The sequence below is a fragment of the Tachypleus tridentatus genome, chromosome 9 (genome assembly GCF_004210375.1).
Source record: "Tachypleus tridentatus isolate NWPU-2018 chromosome 9, ASM421037v1, whole genome shotgun sequence".
NCBI lineage: Eukaryota > Metazoa > Arthropoda > Merostomata > Xiphosura > Limulidae > Tachypleus > Tachypleus tridentatus.
This window is the reverse complement of record NC_134833.1, coordinates 38,383,664-38,402,829: the sequence shown is the minus strand read 5'-3', so window position 1 is coordinate 38,402,829 and position 19,166 is coordinate 38,383,664. Positions and strand designations below refer to the sequence as shown.

The 19,166-nt window shown below is 34.7% G+C and overlaps 1 protein-coding gene across 24 annotated transcripts in view; it reads left to right on the top strand.

Annotated features, from left to right (window-relative positions):
• The window catches only part of LOC143225089 (zinc finger E-box-binding homeobox 2-like), a 258,604-nt gene that overhangs the window by 223,815 nt on the left and 15,623 nt on the right, over positions 1-19,166 (top strand). For all 24 annotated transcript variants that reach the window (XM_076453841.1, XM_076453851.1, XM_076453839.1 and 21 more), the window contains one exon: positions 18,600-18,835. In XM_076453841.1, the coding sequence (XP_076309956.1) occupies positions 18,600-18,835 (236 nt within the window). The remainder of the gene's footprint in view (positions 1-18,599; positions 18,836-19,166) is intronic.

Below are 19,166 nucleotides of genomic sequence, written 5' to 3'. Positions count from 1 at the left end.
ATCGGTGCACTAAATTCACAATTCAAGCAAAACGTTTTTCACTTGATTTTGTAGTATTTATAGAGCAGAAGGAATTATCAAATTTTACACCTGCGTCATAGCTGTCGATACACCTTAGAAAAGTACTTTAAGATAAAGTTCAGGTAAATATACAGTATTGAGTAATGTTCTATGTGTGTGAAATGTTCTCGAGTGAGTTTGTCGTGTTTCTTAAAAAAATAAAAATCACGTGTCATCTCGATAATGATGGTGTATAATTCCTAAGTGGGTAAACAAGTAGGAGCACTGTAGGTGTATCAGAACACTTTAAACTAGGGTACTACTATTAATGTGTTGCAACTCTAACTAAACATTGTCAACAATAGTTTTAAAGAACTGTGTTACTACAGATGCTTAAGTTCATGGATTTATGACTCTAAGGAGATGATAATTAGGCAAAACGAACCCTTACTGTTGTTTTGCAGCCAGATGCAATGTGTGTTTAAACTATAATTCTATCACATTTTCCCAGAGCGAAATTTTAGTGCTTCTTCCTTGTAACAGATAAAACGTAAAAAGTTAAACAGTGTTACGTGTAGTTTTGTTGTATAAAAATCTATTGTCCATAGCTTTTAAAATGGGTCATTGGAAAATTAGCTGCTTTCTTCTCATTAGCTAAGTCTCCGCGCTGTGTGAGGCTCTCTGGGCTGTAAGTTTCCTTGCTTGTGTTTGTGTAGCGTCATTACTTCGGTACCCCTTTAGTGTGAGTTTGGCTCCACGTTTTTACACCACTGCGAAGCGGGAAAGCAGCCGTGACACGAATGATTATATGTACAGATATGGTCGACAATTAATGTCTTACTGCTCGATGCACGACTCTTAATTGATGCCTTTGTAGAGCCGAGAGCGCTGCGAATTTTAATCCATCTGCCTCGCCTGGAGAGCACGTGAAATGTTCCGCAGTGAGCATAAAGGGATAAATTAACTTTGATTGAGGCGAATTCACGATTACTGGAGAGGATTTATACATTGAAAAGCAACTACACTTGCGTAATGAAGTGGCGTCTGTTCAAGGTATTCTGCTTTACATATTTTGATGCGTTTTAAATGTCTTTTTTTTACAAGTTGCTTCTCAAGCTTATTTTAGGCTTAACATTGATTAAATTTTAAGTTTTTCCTAACGTAACTTGTGTGCGATAAACAACGAAGTGGTTCTTCAAACTAAATATTATCCGGACGTTGCTTGTGTAAATAATGATCCGTATATCAATACAAGGGCACTAATGTAATAATTCTATCACATTTTATAAGGTGTAAGTTGAATATTTTATTTCCACTGTCGTTCATATGAAATACTCTGCATGTTTACCAAGATGAAATCAAGTCATTGTGACTTGTAGGGTGTAAGGAAGGAAAAGCGGTTCCTTTGTGTTAAAGTATCGGTTTGTGGGGAATTATAGTATTTTTAGTAACGATGGATCACAGTAACCATGTAAAACAAATAAAAGTTGGTTCAAAACGTAAGTCTATTTTCAGTATTCCCTAGTTGTGAGGATTTTGTTCACACTATTTATATAAAGTTATATGTTATTATATATATATATATAAAACTTTCTTGTCAACCATGTTAAGAAAAAACATTTCTGTCATAGCATGGGATTCTGTGTCCAGCTCAGCCATTTTTGAGAAATAGGCTTAAGAAAGCAGAAACCGCGTGTACGAGAGAGCCGTCTGTCGATACCTTGACAGGCCGCCAGGTCTGTAGTGTTTTACTTTCTTACAGCCACCTCTAGTCTTTGGATTAACCTATTTCTTTGACGGTGGTACTTTTGCGACGTGCGATTTAATCCACCTCGTTAAATTTGCTAGTAGGCTTAGACAGGTAGAGAGAAACAAGGATAGAAAGGAAATAAGTCGCATTTCTTAACGAAGCAGTACTTAGTAATTCCCTCATGTGTTTAAATACTTCTTATGAAACAGAATATGTTAACTCTTCATGTGTTTAAATACTTCATATATACAGAAAGTATGTTCTGAAGATATCAAATATCTTCCGAACGTCAGCGTGTCTGTTTTTTTTTCAATTTAGTTACTTACGTGAATTATGTTTATGGATAACGAAACGTTCTTAACTTGTGCTCTAATAATTCAAGTGGATCATCGTCCTTTTAGTCATAAAGAGTTTAAGTTTTTTAGCGTAACTGTCAGGCTTGTTAGTAAACAGATATGACATCTCTGTTTCCATCTCCAGAAGAGGCAGCGGAGAACTTCACGATAAAAATATAGTGTTATATACAACCACAGATAGATGGCGCCATTATGTGAGAGTTTTGTTTTTCTTGTGTCGAACCCCACGTTTTTGCGGTATAAGACCCTCAAGCTTTTTACTGAGTTACTGGAGGGCTTTATTATCTCAGAGTTCTGTTTGTCAAGTGTTGATGACCCGAATATACTACTAATTAATTCAGAATAATTTCAAACAATGTAGAGACAGACAGACAGATAAAATAACATAATTACGCTTCCAGAGGTAATAAATATAAACATGGCAGAAAGTTCAGTCTTTGATTAGTTTGTTTTTATATATCATAAGATAATACATTTTAATCACCTTTTGATAAACCGGTTACAAAACATAAGAACTTCTGCTGGACCTGATTCTGACTTTGTACGATAAAGGTTCTACTCTAACCTTAATCTACTTATTGTTCGTAGCTTATGTTCTTTATAGGTACACCCATGATAGACCAAACATGATAAAAACTGCAATGTTGGATAGGTAAATTGAAATTTAGTGAGAGCATTATCTGAGAAATAGGACCCACACAGCGGTAAGGAGACATTGTCTATGAGATTTAACTTTTATTCACAAATGTCACATGAGAGTTTAAGATACAAGGCTTATGCCCAAAATATCCCACATTATAAATCCCTGCATTCAGAGCAACACCTAATAAAACAGAATTATAAAAATAAAACAGATCACCACAACCAGATCAATAATGGAACAAAATTATACAAATAAAACATGTTACCACAATCGGATCACTAAAGAAACAGAATCCTAAACATAAAACAAGAGACCACAACTAGATTAATAACAGAAAAAAATAATAAAAATAAAGTATATGATCACAATCGGATCGCTAATGAAACAGAATCTTAAACACATATTGTCTTCTGAAATTGATATTCTGGTCCCCATAAAGTCCATATACCTATATTAACAGTATGATAAAATGAAATTAAATACATTATTTTTTCTCGGTCTAATTAATTGGCTGGAGCATCTATACGTTTATATATACAACCTAATGATTAATGCCTATAGAGTTTCTTCGTTTAACCTGATTTTAGGTGAATCCATTTTAAAAGTTGCATGGCACTGTTTGAGGTTACGTTGCTGACTTCTAAATCAATATATGTTCTCAATAGTAGAAGATAAAATAACCCAATAACCTTAAGTATTATTATCTTACTCTGGAATGTTAAGAATTATAGGCATGTTCGTAAAATGAGAGCTTTTATATTTTAATCATTTTGAGATCGAGCCACAATGGATATTTTGAAGACATTTTGTCAGTTGCCAAAACCTTGTTTTGACATTTTCAGAAACGTTACTTCTTTTAAAATTGACCTTGATTGCATAAGAATTAAAGAGTTAAATTGTAATATACAACTATGTTTTTGTTCTTATTTCTATTGTGTCTGACAAAATATTAAAGGTTGTGTTTTTTTTTTTTACTTTAACATTAAGTAGAATTACTGTTGATCAGGTCATTGTATTGTAATTTTTACTAGACAAGAGTTAACAAAGAAATGTAACAGACAAGGAAATCTTTCTTTGCACTTCCATGCCGCTAGAAAACACGAGAACGGTGGTGTTCTCTCTTAATCCAAGAGTCAATATTAACGGTAACAGCAGTAACTTAAATCACGTGACGCTTCTTCAAGAGGGGGCTCACAGCTGACACAAATTATAGTACCTTATGTTGTAGCCTTTAGGGTAGCATGGACGCAGGTGCTTTATGCCAACCCCCCACCTTTCCAGCTCACTAGCGGAACGTTGGTACGAGCACCCATAGTCAATCACCGTTAAGTTGGCCCATTTATCAAAGCAGTTCTACTATAGTTCTGTACTCTTAAATTCTCCCATAGCCAGTGAAACTGGGCGGCGACCCATCACAAACACCTGTGTTACGAAGCAGGAGGAAATGGACGTCGTTAGGCACGTGCTCCACCCGCGTTGTGCACATGAGGAGTGGGCGGAACTTCAAAGCTGGCGATTCCAGAGCAAGGAAAAAATCTAAGTATAGAACTGGGTTAGTCATGATCGCACGTAATTTCATTGTTACAGTAAATTAATGATTTAATATAATGCCTATAACGGGATAACTTTTCAGGTTCTCTTCAGCTATTAAATGTATTGTTCATTAACACCAAAAAATATCTCAACTGCTCGCTTGAAATAGCGAACGGTTATATTACACTAGATTTAATAGTCCAAAACAATGCTTAAACTGGCGTTCTTTTTCAATTTCCAGGAAGTGCTAGTTTTGAGTAGATCGTACACTATTCAGAGGTCGAAGCACTTAACGTGTAAATGCTTACGTGATCTCTAGTTTACTAAAGTCGTAATAGAATTAAGTGATGTTAAACTAAGAATATACATACAGTATTTTCTGATGAAAATATTCCATAGGTTTGTTATGACATCTCTAACATAAAGAGCAGTATTCCAATAAAACTTGATCGTTGGTTTATTTCAAACGTTTCAGTTTAAATGGTCTGTTGTTCAAGAGTGTTTTTGGACAAACTCGAAAAAGTTGAAACATAACTGTAAAAAAAAAAAAGCTTTTAGTGATTTCAAAATATGTCATTAATGTAAATATCTTGGAACAAGAAGTTTGAGTTTTACTTTTGAAGACCCGTGAAACTTTTGGTGCGTTGTTTATTTAATATCCGTCGATAATTTATATTCAATTTTTTTTTTCCGGTTCGCATTAGTCAGAATTCTCAAATCTCTTTGATTCTACATCTCTGGTATGACTCAATAGGCCTAATGATCGTTTGTTTTGAATTTCGCGCAAAGCTACACGAGGGCTATCTGCGCTAGCCGTCCCTAACTTAGCAGTGTAAGATTAAAGGGAAGGCAGCTAATCATCACTACCCACCACTAACTCGTGGACTACTCTTTTACTAACGAATAGTAGGATTGACCGTGACGTTATAACGCCCCCACGGCTGAAAGGGCGAGCATGTTTGGTGCGACGGGGAGGCCTAATGAAATGTCAGAGAAGTAACAGTTAATCACCTTAATTATAGATATGGTGTTTGAATCTATAAATGTATTAAAGAAGGTTGAACAGGTTGAACAATTTTTAAATTATATAGAATTTGTTTGTATCAGCTTAATTTAGCTCATATGCAGAATGTGAGAAATCAGGGATTACAATACTGTACATACATAGTTATTAATGTCGAAAATTAAAAACAAACATGTAGAAGAAGGTCATACGCTTTTGAATATTAGAAATTATGTGTAAGAGAATATATAAGGTCATATGCTTCTGAATGTTAGAAAATATAGAAAATTATACATTTTGAGTAACGGAAAATATAATGAGAATCAGGTAAATGACCTTAAGTGTATGGATAATCGTACATTTCCAAATGATAGGAATTGTGAGGAAATAACAAGCATTTAAATGCCAGATAATATATATTTATATATAGAAGAAGTATGCTTTAAATGGCAGAAGACATGACAATAAAACTCATAGTTCTGCATTGCTAAAGCTACAAGTAAAATGAAAATACTCTGAGCGTCAGAAAAATCACATTTTAGATGAAAAAATAAAGAATAATCCCTCTCTGATTGGCAGAAAATATAGAGAAAACAAATCTCACTCTGATTGGCAGAAAATATGAAGAAAATCAAACTATGAATGGCAGAAGATGTACAGTGAAAATCCAAGCATCAAGATGGCTGAAGATATGAAGAAAATCATAAGCTTTTAGACAGAAGAAAGCAAATAAAGTAACCCAACATCTCTCCGTCATGAACTAGTTTACATAAATTAAATATTATTACTGATTAGCCGTATTATATAGATTATATATATTCTTTGGTATTTTTCGGCAAATTTTCAGTTTTGCGTTACTAATTACCAAAATTAGATTTCAATATGCAAGAATGACGTTCATGTAAAGAATGTTTGATTTATCGTGAATACATCTGTGGTTTGAAGTGCATTTAAACATGAAAACTTTGAGTTCGCGTATTTTAGAAGAAACATTATTTGTGTCCAACGAAATTTGCGTTTCTCGCTATCTGGAAGTGTTTATTTATAAATGGAAAACTCTACATGTAATATGAGAACATAATTCTGTGATTATGTATAGATATGGTTGCTTATATTTTGTTTCTAAACTCTCTTTTGTTATTCGATTGATTTTGAAACGAAACGTATACATAATGTCAACAGCACCAAGTGGATTTACGTTTACTTCAGAATGGCAAAATATTAACATGAAAAACGTGCCTTAAGCGCGAAAAATGACAGATACTTAAGTCGGAGAACTCTATGATCAATAGGCGAAAAGGAGTATTAATGCTGCCTTAAGATATTGGAGCCTACCTCGAAGGAACAGCCGTGAACACATATCCAGCAACGCAGCTGGAGGCGACAGTCGGCCACTTGGCCAGCAAAGATTGCTACACTGGCACACTTGGCATCAATTGGAGAAAAGACTTTTTTTCAGAATGTGTTAAGGATGCATTATTCTTTACTTTACGTGCCTTCATTCCATTATATCATGACAAAACCAGCCTCATTTTGGTATATGTATAGACACACTTACTCTGGTTGTTCAATTTATTTATTTCCTGCTTTTAAATTATTGTTTTCTTCACAAAAATAAGTTGTAAGGATAAGAATGAAGTAAGTCGTCTGTAACTAAAATTATCTTTTTTTTTCATTTTCTTTTTGAATTGCAGAGAATCAGGGCTAACAGACCAATATACCCAAACCACAAAAACGTAACACATGCTTACACACTTGCATTCGAATATATAACGCAGCTCTGTGGACATTAGGCTTACCTGGAAGTAATGAGTAATTGTTACAGTTGCTAGGATGCGTATTGTAGTTACTTCTGTGTATAATATAGTTAAATATATGAAAACAGTTACAAAAGCTGTGCCACCTAAACGTGTACAGTTATGTAACTTACAGTCGTGAAGAGTTTGATTTTTTTCAGATTAAGGAAATGCACAAAAGAAACATTTACTGTATAAACTTTATGTCACAAGTAATACAACACGTTGTTCTTACAACTGTCTGCTACTGATGTTTTCTACATCCACTGGTATTTCTAAATATGTATTTCTCTATGTCACCGAGGTTGTATTAAATTTTACAGATTTCTACTCAGTTTTATCACCTGCACCTTGATGAACCTTAATAACATAAACCACACCTATTCGCTCTATAGAATGTGTTTATGAAGAAAACTTATGGAATGACCGATTTTTCGTTTGGCGGGGTGGGAATTGAGATTCTACGAAAAGGGGAAAAGCAGTATGCTGTCAGCTGAGGCTCTATCATTGAATCATACGTAAAGATATGGGAAGATAGTTAATTTTATCTAGAATTAAAAGAACGAAATTGAAAGCACAAGGAGAATATCTTGACAACAATGCCACCTTTGTTATGTACCGGTGGCCGGATGTGACAAAAACGAGAAACTGCGCTCTCTTCTTTGTCCTTTGTTATGCAAGAGTTCTTATGTATTCTGCAATGAAGTGTAAAGTTGAGGGAAAAAAAAACTCCTTAAAATTTTATACCACAAGAAAGACAGTAGCGTGCTCATCTATCAAACAGAAAAACTGAGGTACACAAAGATAGTCCAGAAATTAGCATCGATTTGAAGTACCAATCAGAAAATTGTCAAATGGGGGATGCGACACGGGGAATAAAGTCTAGCGAGGTGTAAGAAATTGTGTTCCAAAACTATCGTGTTCCGCTAGGACTTATCAGCGTGATGATAAAAGGAACCCATTTGCCTGCAAATTTTACTCACTAACAATAGCCATTCGCAGTGAAATGATTCATTGCTGTAACGGGTTCTATTTTAATATATTTTTTTCCTTTCTTTTAGACAAAGTTACTGTATTAATACATATATAGATATATTTCAGAAAACATAAGTAAAACTAAAACATTTTTGTAAAGAAAAACAATAAGAAATACAACGTAGTTCCGAGATAAATTTCTTCTTTAATTTCTCGAGAATGAAAAAAAAAATTAAATAACGTTAACTCGTATAGTGTTGCTTAAAGATAACAGGCTGAAAAAGTTACAACAGTAATTATCATCAACTGTTCTATTAATTGAATTCCTTGTTATTGTTTTCTCTTTTTGTTGTTTTTTCCCTTTAAATTAAAAATCTGAACATCAGTGACTACACACACAAACTGAATTTCAAAAATAATGGAATTTCTAGAATCTCCACATTTTATGAAGTTTATTAAACACATTAGTAGTTAGATCTGCAATTTAAATAATAGGATTAGTAGTGAGACAGAAAAATATGTGCCTTGGTTAGCGTTTTGGTATGCATTTATATGTTCATTTTGTTCTGAACAACCATTAGTCATTCAAAGGGAACGTATTGAACTTTGGAGGTAACACTTCTTGCAGGTCCAATAAGAGTTTATGAGAACACTTTACAAGTGCCTCTTATAAAAGCCATTAATTAGGTTTCTAAGTTTAAGGGATGCTTATTTGTTGCACTAGAGTGTCTAACGAAGAAGCACACTAACCGGGGAGAGGTTAGGCTATTTTTAAGCTTAGCATACTAAAGCATGACATTCGAAAAACCACATTTATGACACAGTGTTTTAAATAAATTTAATGTAACTATTGCTAAAGGTATTACATTAGATTTCTGATGAAAACAAACAAAACGAGCATTTTGAGGAATGCTTATGAACGGCATCAAAGTCATGAAAACGCGTTTTAAATGTGCTTGTAGGATGCCTGGCAATGTTTACTAACTTTGAAAATCAAGAACACATATACACATAAACAAGCAGACAATTTAATTAGCTGTATTTACTGTGTTGTATAAAATGTGTTTTTTATGCAAAAAAAAACGTCGTGTTGACTTTGTACATTCCCACAATACTATAGAATTGCAAAGTGTTATTTATTTTTCTAAGTGACATCTAAATTCTGCTCTGTTGTGTATGTATATCGATTGGTAGAACTAGTAGATGGCTGAAGGGAAGCGTAGCTGACTACTAGATTGGAATATTGCTGCCAGCATGGAGGTTGAAGCCAAGATACCCAGGTTAGAAAGTTGCCTACCGGCGACCATTGACAGGTAGATGATTTATCACGGTGAGCGAGCTGGCGACACAGCGGCCGCAATTTGTATTACTCTGTGGATGCTGCATTGAGATGGAGATGACTCGTAAAGGGCGAGCGGCGCTGGATACAGAAATACCGTCATTAGCGGAACTTGTAGAGTGGTGAAGAATCAAGTCCGGCCGAAAAGAGCGTCTGTGATTTTGTGTGTATAGATGTATCAAACGAGGACAAAACCCTGAACGTGAAGCATTCGTAAGAAGGCGTAACCCGTGCCATCGTATACAACTCTCAATCTATCGGTTCCTGTGTCACCGTTTCTGGGAAAAGCTTTGTGGACAGGCTTTTTTTACTATTGTGTTTGTAAATGTTTCTCTCGAGAATAGCTTCATCTTAGTACACTCAAGTAACATCATATAATAACGAACACACACATTCACAAACACACGATTCAATATTCTTTGAACAAAGTATACCCACAATTATTGTGATTAGAATATTCTGCTGGAATTCGAGTTTGTTTGTTTGTTTTTATTGTGTTTTTTTATTATCAGTCTCGGGGCTAGCGTTTTTTTACCGCTACTACAAACCCACTCAAAACAAAAAAATAAAGTCCGCATTAATTTACAAAAACATCTCTTAATGTTTTAACCCGTAAAATTTACAGTGTATTTGATATTTTTATCGGTTCTGTAGATTAAATGTAACTTCATAAAGAAGGGCAAACAGATAAACAAGAAATCAAATCACAAATGGTCAAAACTCAATTATCGCGTACGTTTATTTCCTTCATGAATAATTAAAAAAAAACATTTCTGGGAAATATTTAATATTATTTCTTCAATTCAGATCTAAGAACAATGTGTGAAAACGACTAACAATCAAACTCTGTTATATACGAAAAAACTGAAATTTTACAAATTAGTTGTTTAGTGTGGTTTGTTATGAATTTCGCGCTAAAGTTGCACTAGAGCTATCTGTGCTAGCAGTTCCTAATTTAGCAAAGACTAGAGGAAAGGCAGCTAGTCATCACTATCCACCGCCAACTCTTGGGCTACTCTTTTACCAACGAATTTATGTTTATGTTTGGTGGGATAAGGATTCGAACAAGGATCCTCATATTGCGAGTCAAAAGCCCCATCCACCTGGCCATGCCGTCGTACCAAACATGCTCGCCTTTTCAGCCGTGGGGGCGTTATAATGTGCGGTCAATCCCACTATTCGTTGGTAAAAGAGTAGCCCAAGAGTTGGCGGTGGGTGGTGATGACTATCTGCCTTCCCTCTAGTCTTACACTGCTAAATTAGGGACGGCTAACGCAGATAACCCACGAGTAGCTTTGCGCGAAATTCAAAAACAAACAAACATACTAGGCCAAATTAATTGTCATGACTTAGCGGTTAGCGTAATTAGACTGTCAGTCCAAAGGTTCGTGGTTCGCGTACCACTGTGGAGCTTTCAGTCCATAAGTGCATTGTAAGAGTAATTGTCAAATTCCGCTATTCAGTGAAACAAGAGTAGCTCAAGCTCAGGTGTTGGCGGCGGGTGCTATCAAGTAGTGGCCTTTCCACTTAGTGACGACCATTCGCAGAAAACTCAATGTGAAGCTTTTAGTCAAGGAAGAAGCATCAATGTTTAGAAATCTTGTAAATATATAATGTTAACATTTGTAATACGGAAACAGTTACTGTAGAGTTTGGCATACAATGCGTCGTAATAAATTATCTTGTTTTTAAACTTTCATTTTTCACTTGCATGTATCCATTAAATTTCCCTTACTATATGTCTAGTTCTTCTTTATTTGGTTGTACTCATCTTCTTGTCTGTTTTCTACATCTTTCGCTAGCCAGACGGAATTTATAGTATCATTCACTCAACCATCCTGATTTCTTTTTTTTATTATTATCTTCACCACCCTGCTATTATCACCCTTTCTTCCGCTGATAGCTTTTCTACTGCACTTCCATTGCTCACCTATTCTCCTCACTTTATGGCCTCGCATCCTTAACCGAAACTTTTACCCTTTAATATAATTGTCTACTGGTGTCTTCTCATTCCGATCCAGTTTTATTTGGCATTTATATTACCTTTATCTCACTCCTTCCTGCCCAAAGCTGTCTTTGTTTTTGCTCTTTCAAACATTTAAATTTACAGTATTTTCTCTTTCATTATTAAATAGTCTTTCCATTCTCACCGCTTATTCTTTTATTCACTTACTCTGATTTAGTGCCTCTTCGTGTTTTTTCCGTTCAAGTGTTTTATATCTCTTACGCTCAGATTTCATTTCTCTGCTTACGTTACACTTTCTCAGTTTCTTTTCTACTAAATTCTTCTCTTAGTTCGGGTTCTTTATTGTTCTATTCAATTAATGGTCGTTCGAATTATCTAACTTACAGTTTTTTATTCCGCGTTTTGTTATTCTATTTTTAATCACTGTTTCTCCTCAAACCCCGTCGCATCAAACAAGCTCGCTCTTTCAACCGTGGGGGCGTTATAATGTGACGGTCAATCATACTATTCGTTGGTAAAAGAGTAGCCCAAGAGTTGACGGTGGGTGGTGATGACTAGCTATCTTACATTTAGTCTTGCACTGCTGAATTAGGGATGGCTAGCGCAGATAGCACTCATGTAACTTTGCGCGAAATTCAAAAACAAAGAAACAATTCTCTTCAACCAGAAATATATATTCTCATTCTATCTCTCCATACCTATTTCAGTAATTCTTTCTGTTTATGTTATCTCTCTTGACGTTGTGAGTATTATATATTCCCTTACCTCGTTGTTCCTTATATCGTATTTTCTTTCTCCTGTCTTATCGTTTTTGAGTCTCACCATAATGCTAGTTTTATGTATAATTCCTCACCTCTTGGTTTCTCTAACTCTTTTTATGTACGGCACTTCCTTCTCCGAAATCTAGCTTTGTATGTTTTGGTTACATTACTGTGAAATGCTTTCAACAGTATCCACTACTTTGAGAACATTTCTTCAACTAAGCTATGCAATATGACATTAGCAGTCAACAGGTAACCTAGCTTGTTGGCATTCAGCTTGGATAAGTTTCTTCGTGAAATTTGCGTGACGTGCACAACCTGTCGTGCTATTTCGCATTGAAGTGACCGTTTCTTTACGAGCGAGGACAATACTTGGTTCGACGCCCTCTACATTGACTTTCTTACATTGCAAACATTTTTCGTCTTCCCACTTTCGTGTTCACATTCTTGTCTATCAGAACACAAATACAGCTTGTAATGTTATAGTTAAGTTTAACGTATATGGAAATAAAAAAACGCCTTAATATATATGTAAGTAATATTATGATTATAAACAGTTACATGTTATAACAGCTTCGGTTTATTAAGTGTCCAAAAATATATGAATGATTAAATATATAAAAATATAAAATTTAAAGCAATACTTTATTTAAGACTTGTTTCTTTCACTTAATGAGCTCTTAAATTTATAAAAAGCAAGCCTGTATGTTTGGGAAACAAGTCGGCCATCTAAGCTAAAGAGAGGTGCTTAGTCGATGTTTCAGTCATATCAAGTGTTTTTCACAATAAGCTGACATATCTAAACATGATACAGCATTTATAAGAAATATTTATTACGTACATTTTCTGGATAGTAAAGAGAAAAAGATGTTTTACTTTTCATAACAACAGTATCAGGATGTTTCAAGAGGTAATCAGACTACAGCATTCAGCTCTCATAGTAACAGTATCTTGGTAGTCAGTACTATTTGCTTAGTTGATATAACAACAGTATCAGGATGTTTAAAGAGGTAATCGGACTACAGCATTCAGCTCTCATAGTAACAGTATTTTGGTAGTCAGTACTATTTGCTTAGTTGGTATAACAACAGTATCAGGAGTTATCAAAGTAGAAATAGGCTATTCAGTTTGAATAGTCAAATAGGAAATCAGACTGTAGTAAGCATCTTTTAAATAAAACAGAAAGATGCAATGTTACATTGTGTTTATAAACAACGTCTGGAGAGTAGTAAAATACACAATGTTACTAACGTTTCTGGATAGTAAACCGGAAATATACATAGTACTACGTAACCTTGGAGAGAACGAAACAAAACGACTCTTTTATACGATTCATTTTTCAAGCAATTGAAACTATAGAGTAAAATACAACTGAACAATATTATTGTTTTCATGACAACAGTAACTGAACAAAAAAGAAGTTAGACTCAGTAGACTACTTTAGTTTTTATAACAAATTCATCTCACTGGTAACATGTACAACAAATAATGTTGTTTGCTGGTTATGTGTGCTTTGCAAGTCTCTACATGTTATGAATAACATTAAGCTGGTTGTTATGGTGAAACAAGGCTTTTTTATTGTATTATAACGTATGAATAACTTCATCGTACACATGAGCTGTTTTAACGTGGTCTGGTATTTAACGTACACGATCTTCACCTGTAGGTTAATGTATCAAGATTCTGACCTTCACCTTTAGGTTAATGTATCAAGACTCTGAACTTCACCTATAGGTTAATGCATCAAGACTCTGATCTTCACCTATAGGTTAATGTATCAAGACTCTGATCTTCACCTATAGGTTAATGTATCAAGACTATGAACTTCACCTTTAGGTTAATGTATCAAGACTCTGATCTTCACCTATAGGTTAATGTATCAAGACTCTGATCTTCACCTATAGGTTAATGTATCAAGACTCTGATCTTCACCTATAGGTTAATGTATCAAGACTCTGATCTTAACCTATAGGTTAATGTATCAAGACTCTGAACTTCACCTTTAGGTTAATGTATCAAGACTCTGATCTTCACCTATAGGTTAATCTATAAAGACTCTGATCTTCACCTATAGGTTAATGCATCAAGACTCTGAATCCTAGAGCTCATTTCTTCTCGTTACTGTTAAAATGCGCTCTGCGCTTTAGGGCTCTGAGTGCACTGTAAGAATGAAAGTCAAATCATACTATTCGGTCAACAATAGTAGCTCAAAGTTGTTCTTGTTAACTAGGTGTCTTACCTCTCGTCCATCAGATCAACATTGGGTACGTCTAGACGCAGATAGTCCTTGTGTAACTTTTAAATAATAATAATAATAAAACAAATACTCTCACAGCACAAAGCTTTTCTGTAACTCGACTAATATAAGACATCACAAAGGGAAGAAAGTTTTGTTGGTTTTTTCTCGTTTGCGTAGTTGATGTATACGGCAGTGCGACTAGGCTCCAAACATCTCTAATTTAATGGTAGCTTATCACATGTACAGTTTTAAGGATGTCAGTTACCAAGATCATGCAGAACGTTGGAATGGTTAGTTTTAAGATCAGCAAAAGAGAGAGAGAAAAATAACAACTCCTTCTTTATGTAAGTCTTAAGTTTAACAGTAATTCAAATATCAATAGTCTAGTTTTGATAATTGATAAATTTTGGGCTTATCAGCCTAAAAATGTTACGTAGAGCAGTGCACATTATTTTGATTGCTATTTATACTCCAGAACCTCTCAGAGATTTAGGGTAAGATGTAGTTTCATTGAAGTATTTTATTAAATATCTTCAACCTGATATTCTGGGAAGACCGTGTGAACGTAACGACGAGCCGGAAATGTAATAAAAGTAGTAATTTATTTTCAATTCAAATATTTCTTTATTTTTTGTCATCATTTGCGAGATTATAAAAAAAGTCCCAAAATCCTCGTTTAGTTTAAAATACGCAATTTAACTTATGATACCCCCTCAGTGAATATGAAATTTGTCTTCGTGTTATTTATTGTAGATATGGTTGAAAAAGAGCAGAAATGGGGAAAGTGCTATTTTGTCCAGTGAGATAAGAAAGAGAACGTATTTCATTGATACAATTATAGACTCTAACGTTAGGAAAGACACTGTAATTGGGAGCGAAGTTTTTCCTCGGTGGAAGTTGATTCTTCATCTCATACATTTTCTTTCTTCTGTGTTTAACAGTGAATGAATGACATCCCATTTACGACGCTATCCTTGCCGTCGGGAGCTTACATCCAAGCCCTTATCAGTTCCGGGCTATCGCGGGGACAGCAGACTAGACCTACCCGCTTCAGTCATAAACAGCCGACGAGAATAGCAGTATTAGCTGTTATCTCGCGTCTGGGGAGAGGCACAGGTGCTCGTCTATTAACATGCTAATCAGATATATTCCAGACGTGCTGTATGAGATAGCTGGTGCTGGTAACGCCAAATGACACGTCACTCTGCGTAACTGGTCTTTACCTGAGCTATATATTCATGAGGCATCTGTCGCCTTTAAACACAGCACACTCCCGACACTCTAATACTGTTTATAGATGTGGAGTCATCTAACAGCATGCAAACCAGCTTCTTTAAACCTCACTGATCATAACCACCCACTGGAGGAATATGTGGAGATTTAAAATGATCAAAAAAGGCTTAACACCTCACGTTTTAATGGAAGCACTAATACCTGATTTATGGACTTTCATGCTCTAATATATCTTTCAGGACTGCTTCAAACGCTCTGCACGTGCTGCAGAAACTTAGGAACTTATGATGTCGTAAAATAGATGACTTACAAAGAATTCATAACACAGGATGAAACGATGTGGCTTCAGATTTTTGTTTAGGTTTAATGGCTGTTTGAAGATACATCAGTTTATTTTATTGTCAAGACATATCTGTACCGAACGATTTTCTGTTTTTGTTTTTATCTTTCTAGGTTTTATACTTGTTTGTTGTTTCCACTGTAACTGTTAAAAGATTAACAGGATAAAGCAAATATAATTCATGTACTTAACTTATCCTCATGTGAGCCTTTAATCAAATGTACGTTAACTATCAAATCTCTTCAGAGCTAAAATTCATAAAAGCGACTTGCTCTGATTTTTAAAATTGGAACTAACCAATAATTACACGTTTTACATTAATCAATCACTACATATCTCGTCTTCCGTGATGTAGTTCTTGTTCTATAGATGTGACCCCATTTACCTTGTCTTGCTCGATATAGTTTCTGTTCTGCAAATATTACACTACATATCTCATTTTCCTTGGTATAGCTTTATAGGTACAACACTTCATATGTCATCTTCCTTGATTAACTCCTACTCTATAGATATGACACTACATATCTCGTCTTTCTTGATATAGCACTAGATATCTAATGTTTCTTGGTATAGTTTTTGTTTTATGTGTATATATATGACATTTATCTTTAAATTATTTAATTATTAAATTATTTCGTAAAGATCCCTCAAATAAGGTTTGATACATTTGAATCACGTATACGTACCTATAAACAAACAATTGGGTTATAGAGATATATCTCCCATTGACTAACACATCATATGCCTATTCAATAACCAACAAACCCGTTACTATGTTCAGATGTTAATCAGTGTAAATTTTTAAAATCAATTGATTTACTTCACTGTCAGGAACTGTCATTTGTTTTAAGCTTATCTCCACTTTGAGCGTTTAAACATGTAGTTCAGAAAAGGTCGATGTAGTTTATTAGTTATGTTTCAGTCAGTAGATTGAAAAGTTCAAGGTTCGAGATTGCATTGTACCTTTGAAAAAACTGCATTTTCAGTTGTGGGCACACCATGGAAATGGTAATCGATTCAGCCATTCAACTCTGACTATCCTTGCAGACGGCTTGTGCTTCTGACTAGTTGTCTTCTTTCTGGCCAGTATTTTTAAATTAAGTGCCGTTATGCCTAAACCTTGAAGTCTCTCACCTGGCTCATTTACTCTATGTGTCACACAAGGTGCAGTTCACATTAACAATAAAGAAAAACAAACAACAACACTATATTTCAATATCTAAACTAGTTTTAACTCCATCAACTATTGCAGTTGATGAAAGTTAAGGATTTCCTCGTTTTATTGGGGATTTTGCTATTGAATGTTCTAAATGAATTATAAAGTGAGTTATTTGAATTTGATATTCAGTACAAGAAAAAAAAAAAGGCAAAACATTTATCTCGAAAGTTTCCAAAGCTACATAAAGAATTAGTAGCAAATGTTCTTGTATATGTTATAAACACAGTTAATGGAAACAAATACTCATTTTATTGTACTATACATTCTACTAATAGCAACAATTGATAACCTAGCCGTGTTTTTGTACGTGGTTTAATGTAAAAATGTTAAAAAGAATTCCTACAGCATTTTGTAGATATATACTTCCTAAAATCCATCTGTAAGCTTTATACGGCCTAAATGATCCGAGAAATATAGGTAAGTTATATTGATGGTTCACTACAAACACACGATTTTATTGTTCTCTAGAATTCAAGAGACCTTGCTTAAGATGTTTGTTTTACTCCTTTTAATGTTCTATTGATTCGTTTTCTTTCCGTTATTAATCGAGTACTCGAGCAGTAGTGTCAGGCCTCCGGGGTATAGTTACGTCCTGAGAGGTGTTACATTTTCTCTTCAGAGGCCCTTCAAACTAAATAGTAGACATCGGTCTAAAACCACGATGCTTGTTCTGTCATTCTTTGTTAATGTTAATTGGACCCCCGGCCCCTCCACCCTTTCCGCACTATCATTCCAATCTGCCTTGATTTAACTAGAATTATGATCGGCTGTAACCGTCACGGGCAGTGGAGGGACAATGTTTAGATAGCTGTCCATACAATACAGTCAGCTTAAGGCTGGGATAAGAACAAGTGTTAAGGTTACCCCTAGCAACGGAACTCTTCTCTGATATTACGCCTCTGTTGGCTTGGTGCAGATAAAGATGCTATCTGATGTATCCGTCAAAAGTGATCTGGCGAGCGGACATGGACAAATTTCTCTTCTTTCGATAACCAGAATTGAGTTCATTTGATCAGTCGGAAAAAAATTTGTTAAGTTTTGATATATAATCTTGTTATGACTCATACCTGACGTTATATGAACCAATCCCAAACAAAATGGAGAGTTAATCGAGCTAGCATTGCTGCGAAATGTTACAAATATTCCGTGCAATACCTAACCTATACACTATGATTTCAAACTGGATTTTAAAATTTATTGAATTACGTATTAGCATTTTATTTTGTGATTTGTTTCATATCACGGAAAAGTTTCTAGCACTTTGTTCTCGTATTCCATATATGATCCACCAAAAAGTTATTTTGTAGAGAACCAACTGGCTCAAATACCTATTCAGCCTGTTTGTTTTTCAATATTTATTTGTTGCTGTCTGTCTGTTTACAAATATATATTATTTTTGATATATTTTATTATATTTGTTTGACATTTCGTTATTTCTTTTATTAGGCGATTCTAAGATATTGGAAGATTGTTTGGTTAGCTGTGCCCACTGCGAGCAAAGTTTCACAGGACCGCACGCCCTCTATGCTCTGCGAGACCACCTGAAAGATTCACATCCAAGTGCAGATGATACTAATAAGCAAAAGGAAGAACAAAAACACGCCTGTAGCAAATGCAAGGCCTCGTTCTCTGACCAAAAGCATTTAGAGAAACACGAGTTAATACATGCTACTTCCAGCCAGGTACATAAGTATTTTTTTTTTTGTCAAGATACTTATAGAAAACAAGAAATGCGCGTTGATTTTAATTATTAAAATAATTTGAATAGCCATAACCCTCATGGAAATCATAACTAAATTTTCTTTAGTTTTCGTCTATAAAGTCTACAGAAAAAAAAATATGTATCTATTGCAATAAACGTTAAGTACCATAACCACAGGGGCTTTCAGTTAAGTTTTCCATCCTAATAATTTGACTATTTTCATATTATTTCACAATCAGTTTGTTTTAAAATGTGTAAGTTTACTGCTAATTGTATTCATATTTTTCTCGCTAAGACTTTTAGTTTTTTAC